General features: G+C 45.9%; 1 protein-coding gene across 3 annotated transcripts in view; it reads right to left on the bottom strand.

Moving 5' to 3' along the window:
- Window positions 1-1,376: 1,376 nt before the first annotated feature.
- Window positions 1,377-12,499, bottom strand: part of NCOA5 (nuclear receptor coactivator 5) — a 31,208-nt gene continuing 20,085 nt past the window's right edge. For 2 of the 3 annotated variants that reach the window (XM_081832661.1, XM_081832662.1), the window contains 6 exons: window positions 10,745-11,071; window positions 9,221-9,357; window positions 7,902-8,028; window positions 5,450-5,649; window positions 3,801-4,121; window positions 1,377-3,342 (listed from right to left, as the gene is read on the bottom strand). In XM_081832661.1, coding sequence (XP_081688787.1) covers window positions 2,753-3,342; window positions 3,801-4,121; window positions 5,450-5,649; window positions 7,902-8,028; window positions 9,221-9,357; window positions 10,745-11,071 — 1,702 coding nt within the window. In that variant the 3' untranslated portion in view covers window positions 1,377-2,752. Of the gene's footprint in view, window positions 3,343-3,777; window positions 4,122-5,449; window positions 5,650-7,901; window positions 8,029-9,220; window positions 9,358-10,744; window positions 11,072-12,499 lie in introns of all 3 variants that reach the window. The other variant, XM_081832663.1, reaches the window with a different exon arrangement.

The raw sequence follows: 12,499 nt of genomic DNA, 5'->3' as shown, positions 1-12,499 counted from the left end.
CGGAACAACCTAGGCTGAAGTGGTGGGTTGGGCAGAAGGGGAAGGGGGCTGCATCAACACCAATTAGGGAACCAAAGTTGCACTATCTGGACCCAGAATGTCTGGTTGGCAAGAGCAAAGTTTCCATTGATGAAAACAAACATCCCACAATAAAACCCAAGTTTTCTGTGCTACATGTGCAATATTTGTTATGAATGTTATCACAAGTCATTCATTAAATTATCTTTATCATCATTGTAGCTAGATGTTTCATGTCCATTCAAGTGACTTTAATTCTGAGTGCAATATTTCAATAGCCTTGTAGTGATAACTAGCGTTGCTTTTGTTTTAGACGATCTATGTGCAGGGCAATGCAATGAAGTTGAAAACCCTTGTAAATAGGAGAGGTTGCAAACCAAATCAAGATTATTTATTACTATTATTAGGCCTGCCTTTAATTTTCAGTGTGTTTTAGTATTCCGCATTCTGCCTCAGTATTGATCTTGTGTTCTCTGTGCCAATACGGAAAGGAGCGCGTTGGTTCTTTCCTTTATTGTTGAATGCTCCCATTTAATGCTTTACAGCTTTTACTGTATTTTTTAGACTCCTGTCTGCACAAAATGCAATAAAAATAATTTTATTATACCCTTCATAGCCTGAGATGTGCTCTTTGGACACCCGAGGGGGAAGGGTGAGTATGTGGGAAGAGGGGTGAGTGGCTCTTCAGGAGTCTAGCCTCATCAAACCCTGTCACTGGCAGAAGGGGGCTGGCTGGTCCTCCAGGTCTGGTGGCCTGGTTCGTGTTCTGACAGCTGTGGGGCCCTGTCCTGGACAGCACTTAGCAGGTCAGGCTCAGCGCTATCGCCAGCCCACCAGAGGCCTCGGGCCAGTCACTTCACCCCACCCGCCCCAGGGCTTCCTGGTGGGGCTGGCTATTAAATGCTCTTCCAGGCTCCCACAGCTTCTGTGACTCTATGGTTCTGCCAACTCCTCACATAATGGGCAGAACAGAAGGTGGCAACTGAGACGAAATTGAAAGAGTGCCCCACTCCACTGGCCAGCAATGGCCTCTTCAGGGTCCTGTTTTCCTTTCCTAGAGTTAAGAGGACAAGCCTCCTGCCACACTGAAAGTCTACCACAAACAAGGATGTTTAACACAGCATCGTCATTAGCCAGTAGGCTTTAGCTCTGGACTGTTATTAAAGCTTCTCTAAGTAGGTGGGATGCACGAGGAGAGCCTAGGGTTAGAAGGTCTTCAGGCCTGACCAAAGGAGGACAAGAGGGGGCAGACCTCACGGCAGACCGAAAGCAGTGAGGGCTCCATCAGGGACCCTCCCCTTCTGACCTTGGGAGGGAATGCCCCTGCAGACAGAATGCCCCAAAAAGACAACAACAGGTTTTACTTTTTCATTTTAATTAAAAAGTAATCATCTCATCTTATTAACAACACAGAATTCCAAAGAGGAAAAAAACACTCTATAACACAAACAGGTCAGAACACAAAACGCTGCCACCTGGGGACCTTGAATTTTTGAAATCGCTTGCTCAGCCACTGGCAGGGACTCAGCTGATGTCCCCGCTCTCCCTCATCCCCACCAGGGGCCCCTTGCGACTGTGCTCCACAGGGCTCTAATGAGCGCATCCCTGGGGAGAGGGCAGCTTCCCTGGACTCCATTAAGAGCGGCAGCCAGAAGTCCGCCCTCTCGTAATTTCACTCTGGCTCAAAAGTTATGAACAGCCACCGGTATCAAGGACATGTCCAGCTACCAAAAGTCTGACATCAAAATGGTCCCTACCTCCTGCTGCTCAGAAAACAGAACAAGAATCCAGATGAAAAATAAGAACCTGATTTCTGAGCCAAAAGCTCAAAACAATCACTGAAAAAAAACGGGTGTTCCCTGCCGGAGTCTAGAGCTGCCTTCTCAGAGTCTCCGTGAAACTAGCACTAGAGAGGGAGAGGCTGACAGAAATGTTAAGGGGGCGGTGGGGGAAGAGTGGTCAGGGTCCAATTTCACAGTTCTTGTTGAACTGCTGGTGACTGGAGCTGTTCAGCCCATTGGAGATCCTCCAATGAAATGAAGAAAAAAAAAGAGGAAAAAAGAAAACCCTAAACCAACAACCCTGGATGATGCAGAAGAGTGCCTGCTTCTGTGGCTGCCATGGCCACTTCCCAACTCCAGAGCAGCTGATCTATGAATCCTCAAGCAGACCCCATACACGTGCGAGGGGGCACGACGACGGCACTGTGCTGGCCAAGCCCAGACTGGTCCTCTGCAACCCTAGGCAGGAGCTGCAGACAGGAACTTGAGCTCTGGTCGGCCTGGGCGAAGCTGGAAAACCTTGGTAGATTCAAAATGAACAAAGGCGGTGGCGACCGACATGAAAGTGCTGTTCCAAACTCAGCCAATCGGGCTTGGCTTCCTCCTGCCCACCCCCCACCCCAAATCCAGCGGACAGAGACCAGAGAAACCCATGACATATAAACTGAGCCCAGACACCTATACTGCCCAAGTGACCCCAGATGTATTTATTTTCTACAAAACAAAAAACAAAAACAACAAAAAAAGATACACCCCCAAATGCAGTATAAACTCTGACTCTGGAAGGAGTAAGCAACACAGCCTCGGGCAGAAGAGAGAGCAGGTGGTAGAAACATTCGATGTAGACCTGGAGAGGCGCAGAGAACATCCTCCAAATAACTCTATTTGAACGCAGTTGGTGGGAGGCCAGGGGATGAGGGGACGGGGGGGAGGGGTAGTTGAGAGACTGAGCCTCAGTAATGCCTCTGGTAAGATCCCATCGGGGCCTGGGGCCGCCCCACCTGTGCTGCGGTTTGGCTAACCAGGTGGGAGAGAGCAGGGCCACTCTGGATCAGGGTGTCCAGAGCCTTCTGTACACTTGGATTGTCAAAGTTGATACCCGTGGAAGACACGGGCCTCTGGCTAGCCATGTTGCTGGCAGGTGCTAGGCGACTGGAAGGTTGGCCAAAGAGCCCTTGGGAAGGAGCCCCAGGCCTGGGGCCCATGTTCCGAGCAGATCCCGCCTGTCCCAAAATGTTTGGAGGCTGATTGCCAGAGGCCTGTGATCTTTGCTGAGGCTGGCTGTTCGCTGCTGTGGAAAAATTCTGGTTCTGGGTGTTTCCGGCAACGACGGAGGGGGATGCAGAGCTGCTATTGGCCACAACCGTGCCACTATTGAAGAGGCTGAGGATTTTGGCCTGAAGCTCTTGCTGGGAGGTGGGGGGTGCAGCTGGACTGGGTGTAGCAGAGGGGAGCACTTGGCCGCTCTGGAGCGGTTGGGAGCTTGGCTGTGTCTTCAGCGAGGCACCCGAGGTCGCCCCGAGTGGTTGGCGGGAAATCGGGCCTAAAAGACAGAAGGAGGAGGTATCCAGTTGAAAGTACCCTCCGTGGGCAGGCGGCTTAGCAGCCAGGGAAGAACAACAATCACTGATCACATCAATCACATAATACACAGACTATAACATCAATTTCCCCAAGGGGCTTCTTCATGGTATGTGCTGTCTCCAGGAAACAGCTTAGGGGTCCCAGTGGACTTAAGGACAAAAGGGCATCCATCTTGGTTAGCAGGTGGCCAGCAATCCTAGTCCACCCATCACCACGTTCACTACAGGGACTGGAATTCAGTACCCAAATCTTAAGTTATCATTACATCAGCAAGGACGGCCCGTGGGAGAACCCAGGGCATGGGCTCATTCCCCTTACCCACCCCAAAGAGCCTGGGCCTGCTACCCTCCCAACAGAGCCTGGGGGTTAGAGAAATGCAGAGTCAGAACTTCACCTCGGCCCTGCCACGTAGCTCACCAGGCAGAGAGTCGGTGCTGCTCCTCATAAGGCGCTCCTTCCGCTCTCGCAGGTAGTTGATAATCTTGTCAGTCTCCTCGGCAGTGAGGTACCTATTATCTGCCAGTAGGTTGAGGAGGCTTTGGATGGCCGGGGGGTGCCCCCCGCGCACTCCTTCCTCGGGGCCTCCACGCTCCCTTTCTTGCAAGATGGCTTCATCGGCCATCTTGGCTGCCTGTCTGGCAATCTCCTCACGTTCCTTCTCCCGACACTCATTCTTGTAGCGCTCATAATTTCTGGCCACCAGCACCATGGCGTCTGCCTGGGGCATGTTGCGATGCTCTGTAGGAGAGAATGATAGGAGTCATTTTCTCCCCTAACACACCTGAGTGCCCAACTGCTGGGCTCTACCAGCCCTTTCCTAACCTCAAACCAGCAAGAAAACCATCTTGGTGACAAAGAGCCTTGGGATGGGGAGCAGGGAGAAGGGAAATTAAAGCTGGGAAGATAAGTGAATAGATTTCTTTGGTGGGGAACACATACCTTTCACAGAGCTGGTTCTTTGGGGGAATTCCTAGATCACAGACTTGTAGCAAAAATCAAAGAAACACAACAGTCTCCCACAGATTCAAAAAGACCACATAGGGAATTACCATGGGAGGCTGGCCGCAGGGGGCCAAAAAAGGCCTTCTGTAAAGCCTGGCTCTCCACTGTGATGCTCAAGATAGAGCTGGCCTACTGTTTTTGAATTCATCAGTTCAAAGGTCACGGATAAAGATCAAATGTAACCATAACCTCCTCTCCTCACCCGCGGGCAACATGACTTATAGGGTGGTGAGAAGTCTTACAACTTTACATAAATGTCCTCACACATCTTGAGAACTATTCCTCAGAGAGACAAATGACCAAATGACTTAGTGGAAAGCCTTACGTATTTTATGGTTATGGGTATAACCTGTCAGGCAAAGAGATTCCGTGTGTGGTGGGAAAAGGGAAAAGTCCGCACTGGAGGAGCAATGACCAGGGCATCAGGGCATTCTGAGTGCGAAGTACTGAAAGCGACCTCAGGGAAGGGCTTCAAGGACTTCCAGGGCCTCCTCCCTGCTCTCCTGCCCCTTCTACTTCTCCAGCACACTCGCAGATAGTATCCTCATCGCCTGTTGTGTTCTCTGTCCCTTATTACGAAGTCTGGTGAAAGCAAGGATTCTACTGCACTCAGTGCCGCGTGCGCCAGAGATGCGCAGCACCTGCTCTCACGGGCGAGTGCCGACGGTGCACCTCTCTTCTGAAGTGACTTCCTGTCGGTGGCTTGAAACGGGACATGGTGGGAGCATTTACACCATGGAGATCAGCAAATGCTGTGAACCACACTGCCTCCTGCCCCCTCCCCAGAACGAGTTGTTAAACATTTGCCAGCATCCCACTGTCTCTACCTACGGGCTAAATAAATATGTTTTCTAGATAGCAGGCCCAGAACTGTATCCACTGAAAGAGTATCAGAGGAGAATGTGACCGTGCAAGTCTCCTCCAGTGTGTTTATAAAAGGGCCCTGCCACATGTGAGCTGACCTACAAGTCATTTGCTCCAAACCTGCTTCTTCTGAGTAAGACACGAAAGAATTAATGGACTAGTGACTACCCCTGGAAATCTGACCCACTTGGGCCTCCTACCTTGTGGGGTTCCAAACATGATGTTGACTGTGCAGGAGCGGTGAATCTGGTGTTGCTGGGTGATGACGATAGCAAAAGGAGACCCACCCCTGCTAACATCCTCCAAGGCTTGTGACAGGGACACCTCTGTGTTGAGGAAGATCAAGTCCACTACCATGCCTAGGTCTCGTACCTTCCGCCCCACAGATTCAGCATAATCTCTGTAGAAACAAAGAGGATCCAGGTGAGTACTCGCTGACCAACTCCCAGTCTGTACATTGCTGCACTTCAGCCAGCAGTGTGGGCTCCTAAGGGGAGTTCAAATCTTAGCGTACCCAGTGTCTCCCTAGTGCCCTCTTCAGGCTCCAAGAATCTAGACCAATTCCTTCTCTTATACTAATCTAGTTCCGAATGGTTATGACTAGCTCAGAATGGCCACACGCAAGTGGCCAACAGCGCAGTCCTTAGCACCCAGGTCCTCCTCTTGGTCCTGTAGTCCAGTGGTCCTTCCTGAAACACCATCCTGCTGCCTAAGACTTGTGGGATGTGTCTGTCTTTGGGGTGGCTGCATAATATAATGGAAAAAAAACATGGGCTTTAATGCTACAGAGGTAAGTTTGGATCCCAGCCTTATCATTTACTTACAAAGTTGTGAAGATTTAAGCAAATTCCTTAACCTCTTACAGACTTGTTTCTTTACCAATAAAACAGGAACAATATGGCTCGGTTCATGTCATTTCCTTGACCTTCTCTCCAATCTAAATTAAATCCTTGATGTATTTCTTCTCCTAGGGCTCATCACCAATACATCCATTTTGTCATCTGCCTGACCGGGATGTGAGCTCCAGAAGGGGAAGGGGCCCTGTGTGCGTGCTTATTTACCATTATAGCTTCGCCATACATATAAGAGTTGAACTGAATGAATATCCATGTAACATGACGAGTGTGAAGATTAAAAATAATTTAAATAAAGCACCTAGCAAGGGGTGGTAGAGTAGGTGTTCAGAAAATGACAGCTATTATTATGTGTCAAGAAAAAAAAAAGCTATCTACAGTCAAAGCAGCATCTATCTCTAAACAAGGCAGCCCAGAGCCTGGGAACTCTGCCTGCTGCTTCGTGTCTCAACACCTATTTCCCTAGTCTCTGCCTTGAAATTAGTTCTTTAACCCCAAACTGCTGGAAAACACATGAAGTTATTTACTAACCACCTGGGGAAAGGGAACATAGCTAGTGCCAAAGCCTGCAAGCTGCTATGCTCCCTTCCGCCTCCCCGCTCAGTCTCTTCAGGAAAGAATGTGAAAAAGAGGCGTGCGAAAAGGTACTGTGGGGGCGCCTGGGTGGCTCAGTCGTTAAGCGTCTGCCTTCGGCTCAGGTCATGATCCCAGGGTCCTGGGATCGAGCCCCACATCGGGCTCCTTGCTCAGCGGGGAGTCTGCTTCTCCCTCTCCCTCTGCCTGCTGTTCTGCCTACCTGTGTTCTCTCTCTCTGTCAAATAAATAAATAAAATCTTAAAAAAAAAAGGTACTGTGAACTTTGGATTGGCCAGAATGGTCTCTTAACAGTTCTGCAAGATCATGGACCTTCACAAAGGTCCTTCACAAAGAAGGCTTGGCTGACAAATGCAGAGACATGCACCTCTCAAAGCACTGGGGATTCAGAGTTTTTTCATGAAGGGAGCATCTACCGCTTTGCATGACCAACATATATTCCCTCTTCAATTTTCCTTTGAGAAAGCACCCTTCTACTCAGTCCACATGATTCCACAGGCCTAATTCCACCTTTAGCTCTAGGAATGGGTACATAACCTAGCCCTAATCCATCAAGGCATCCCAGCACTGCTGGTTCAAGGATGGGAGAGTGAGCTAGGTCAGTCCAATGAGAAACAGTTCCAGGCCTTTAGGTAGAAGCACTGGGGAAGAAGTTTCTGCTAAGAAGATAAATGTCTAGGGGCGCTTGGGTGGCTCAGTAGTTAAGCACCTGCCTTTGGCTCAGGTCATGATCCCAGGGTCCTGGGATTGAGCCCCGCATCGGGCTCCCTGCTCGGCGGGAAGCCTGCTTCTCCCTCTCCCACTTCCCCTGCTTGTGTTCCCTCTCTCACTGTGTCTCTGTTAAATTAAAAAAAAAAAAAAAGAAGATAAATGTCTAGGGTGAGTGCCCTTCTGCCTTTTCAAGCATGTCTGAGCATGTCTGAGCATGAAGGTGACACAGAGACCAAGTCTTGATGACATGGTTTGACCAGATGTGGCCATACCCAAAGTTCCAAGCCAAGCAAACTAAAAATCTCCCTTTGGGGCCTAAGCCAATTTGCAATGGCTTTTCTGTAAGCTACAACTGACAGAACTCTAGCTAAACACAGGAGAGCAATGCTAGAGTACACAGCCCAAATTCAGTGGGTACAGCTGCCAAAGGAAGTCTTAATTTCTCTTCTGACCTTTCTCCTTACTCAGGAGAAATAGCCCAAAGGATTCTTACTTAGTCTGCTTGTTGACCACAATCACAGAACAATCAACAGGCCTCTCGGCATCAAAACGTCTCTGGATTTCCTCAAAATATTGACGATAAAGTTCTTCTCTACGCCGTTCCTCACGTTTCAAACGCTCTGTAAGACACCAACAAGGAAAACTGAAATATGGACTGTGACTTTCTATAAAAATAAGTCAGAGGCCTTATTGTGAATCCCAAACTACTTGTAGGCCAAGGTGATAACATACACATACTCTCTCTCTGAATTACTCTTCTGGACTACCTCCTAAAAATAGCCAGTACAATTGTTTCTTACTATTATACATTCACTGAAATGGAATAGTTGGATTAGAGGGCATGGTCACTTTAATGTGTCATCTGATACATACTACACCAAGGCTGCTACTCTAAAGAGGTTGTTACTAACTTATCCCTTCGGTGGATCACCAAGTGCTATTTCTCCACATCTTAGTCAACATTGGGTATTGTCATTTTTGAAAATTCCTGCCAACATGGTAAAAGACGGTATTCTGGGGCACCTGGGTGGCTCAGCTGGTTGGGAGACTGCCTTCGGCTCAGGTCATGATCCCAGGGTCCTGGGATTGAGCCCCGCATTGTGCTCCCTGCTCCTCAGGGAGCCTGCTTCTCCCTCTCCCTCTGCCTGCTTGTGCTCTCTCCCTCTCTCTCTGTCAAATAAATAAATAAAAATCTTAAAAAAAAAAAAAAGATGGTATTCTGTTGTTATTCTTATTTGCATTTTGGCGACAACTATTTAAGACCCTTATTGACAGGTATTTGTAATTTGTTCTGGAAAAAAAAATCATGCAGTAAAGTTTTATTACAGATTAAAAATAAGGTTAATTCAACTATGAAATAATTAAAAAATCTTTAAAGATGTATTGAGAAAAATGAGGCTTTGAAAAAACATATTTGTCTTTACCTAAATAAGAGATGCTGTTAGGTAAGAATTACATATAAAACAAAAAAACCCACATGATGCACAGACAGTGCAAACAGCTGTAGTTATTTTGTTAATTGGCAAAAAGTAAGCACTTAACCCTCTTTAGCTCCAACTTTTTGTTCATTTCTTACTGCTGGAATCTCATATTCACTTCTTCTTGTTACATGACTAAACCTGATGATGGTACTAATTTGCATTTTATAAATTATTTTGAAGCTGAATGTTCCCTACATATTAGCAGGATATTTGTATTTCTTCTTTTTGTGGATTACTTCACCAAGACATTAGTCCCTTTCTAGTTGGTTATTCGTTTCCTCTTTCATTTGTCGAGTGCTTCACCAGTAACAGAAATAAACTACTGCTTTACCTTTTGCACGAGACTGACTTTCTGGGCCTGGAGGGCCTCGTCCATCAAAGCTATCTCTATAGCGGTCAAAATAAGCATCGTCCTTCCTCCTGCAATAGTCATCCATTCGCAGGTATCGGTCATAAGAGCTTTCTCTCCTGAAAAGTGGAAGAAATTTGCACAAAGTTAAAAGTCACCTATGCTGCAAAACTCAGATATAGAGAATTTTAAACACCCACTCCTGTGAGGAAGCAGCACAGTAAGGCAGGACTTTGGGATTAGACAAACGAGGTGTGTGTCTGAGATTCACCGCTTATTGCTCTGTGGCCAAGACTATGTTAACCTACTTTGCAAAATGACTGGGAGGATGTACAGAAAGCTCTCAGAATAGTCCCTGGCTTAAAGTAAATGCAAAATAATTGATAGTAACTACTGATATTAATTTTGATGCTTCCCCATCCCCCTTGCCTGTGTTTTTTAAAAACTATGGTTTAAAATACATACACACATCCATATATATATTTCATATAAATACACAGATACATTTCTCATCACCTTGAGAACACCCAGAACAGAAACTCTGTATCCATTAAGCAGGAACTCTTCACTTCCCATCCCTGTAACCGCTAATCTATTTTCTGTCTCATAAGAATTTGCCTTCTCTGTTCATGTCAGTGGAATCATACAGTATTTGTTCTTTTGTATCATCTGGATTATTTCATTTAGCATTATGTTTTCAAAGTCCATCCTTGTTGTAGCAGGTGTATTACTTTCCATTTTATGGCTGAATAATAGTTCACTGTATGGATATATCACTTTTTTTACTCATTCATCTTTTGATGGACATTTGGGTTTTGTCCACCTTTCAGCTACTGCGGAGAGTGCTGCTATGCTACATACAAGTATCTCTTTGAGTCCTTCTTTTCAGTTCTCTTGGGTATGTACCCAGGAGTGGAATTGATGGGTCCGAGTAATTCTGCTGTATTTAATGTTTTGAGGAACCTCCTTCCAACCATTCTCCACAGCAGCCACACTATTTTATATGCCCGCCAACAATGCATGAGGGTTCTATCTCTCCACACCTTGCCAATATTACTTTCTTTTGTTGTTTTCCTTAATAAATGATATAGCCAACCTAGCAGGTATGAAGGGGTAGCCTGTTGTGGCTTTGATTTGCATTTCCCTTTTGACTAATGATGCCGAGTGTTTTTTCCCCAGACCTACTAGCCACGTGTACATTTTCCCTGTGTTTCTGCACTGCCAAAACAATTTGAGCTCCATCTTTTTTTTTTTTCCATTTGCACAATGCTGCCTTTCACAGGTCACATGGAAAGATCCAGATTCATTCGCTAAGCATAATTCATCATTCACACATTCAGCAAATATTTATTGAGTAGCACATCTGCCACTTGCTAGACATTGGAAATATAAGGCTGATAAAGTCACTGCCCTTACAGAGCTTTCAATCAGTTCAGCAGAATACCCATAAAAGACTGTTATTAAAAACAACAACAACAAAATCCAAGCAAATGGCTGTATATGTACCTGTACATGGGCTCTCGGGAGTCTCTCATATCTCTGTATCTGTCGTACATGGGGTCCCGGTGATCTCGAAAATCCCTAGAGTCTCTTAGATCACGAAAGTCTCTAAGGTCTCTCATGTCCCGAGCATCACGCATACTTCTGCTGTCTCTGTGATCCCGAATGTCTCTGCTATCTCTGTGGTCCCGCAAGTCTCGGGGGTCTCGCATGGCTCTGCTATCACGGGCATCACGGCCATTTCTGCCATCCCTGGGCTCTCTCCTTGGACTTCCTCGGATTGGGGATCTATCACGTCTTGTATCTCGACCATCTCCAAAGCCATATGGATCTCTGTGGGAGGTAGCAAGGAGGAGCTAAGACAAAGAAATTGAAGGTAGCCAACCCTTCAGCTCTTTATTGGAGGAAGTCCCCACCCTCTCCAAGCATTTTTCTCTAAAACACGGCAGCCAAACAGTGAGAACATGACTAAAATTTTAAAGAGAGTCACCCATCTGGTCAGCAAATAAAGACTAGTAGGCTTCAGGATCCCAAAAGATTAGGACATCAAAAGAAGAATGTATGACCCAAAGCCAAAGATTTTGACTGGGGTCACAGTATTTGTCAGGGAGTAATTCGGTATTCTTTACACATGCCACGCTATCATCTTAATCTCCACAGGTTTTCAAAGTGGAAGCATCTTTCCCCTAGAACCTGTTTTTTTCCCACCAGACATGTTTGAAAAAGATTTTAAAAGGGGGGAAAGTTGGAGGGACATAGTAAGGGGCAAGACTCATGAAATAAAAAAGGAGCAAATGCACAATCTCATACAAAGTAACAGTGGTCCAAGTAGTTGTTCCTGAAGTACAGAAAACCTCACTTAAAATATCGAGCAGGATAATCAAATTAAGGGAAAAAAAGAAAAAGTACAATATGACACACACAGTAAAGTATAAGAACACTCAGCTTCTCTGTCTTCTCAACATAGTTATTGAGTAGTGGTCTCTCTCAATCTGAGTTCAGGGCAGAACCAGGTTCCTTTTTTTTTTTTTTTTGAACAGTGTTTGAAGTCACAGATAAGTTTGGGCTGCTCTCATACAATACTTTTCATGAGACATTCCACCCCACTCTTTAAACTTGTTACTCAACCCACTTCTTAATCCCATTCCCGACTTTTTCACTTCTGCCAAAAATCATCTTCCTAGTTACCAAGGTTTAAGTTCTTGAAAGTTAACAATTCTTCCTTTCCTTTCCCCATTAAGTCACTTGAATCCTGTTCACTTTTCTTTTTCATTCCTACTGGATTCAAAGTTTAATCCAAACCCTTTTGCTTGGTATCAACAAGTTTCCAAAACAAAACAAAACAAACCAAACCAAACCAAACCAAAAACCAATCTTCCAGATTTCAATTCATTCAACACATAAACATCAGATTAACCATTCAAATTTCCACCTGTTACCAACCGCAGCTTGACAATCACACTTCTAGGTACCCCTCCCTAACAAATCTGGACCCTTCCCAACTGTTATTGCTCCCCCATTTCCTGATTCAACCTAGTCCGTTCTGTTCTTATGACTTAACTCACACAATGCTATCTGCTTCAGGATTTCTGTTCACATGGTTTTTCAACCTGGAATGTTTTTCCTGCACTAATGCAAGTATCACCCAATCCTCACAGGAAAGTTCATGTCCCAAATCTTCCAAGATTAGAGAAGTCTAATCTCCCTAATAACTGTTGATCTTTCCTGCTGCTCAACTCTTAGAACACTTACTATTTGTAT

Source organism: Leptonychotes weddellii, chromosome 10 (assembly GCF_054177405.1).
Source record: "Leptonychotes weddellii isolate Sample4059 chromosome 10, ASM5417740v2, whole genome shotgun sequence".
Taxonomy (NCBI): Eukaryota; Metazoa; Chordata; class Mammalia; order Carnivora; family Phocidae; genus Leptonychotes; species Leptonychotes weddellii.
The sequence above is the reverse complement of the archived record's forward strand: the minus strand, read 5'-3'. Positions and strand labels throughout refer to the sequence as shown.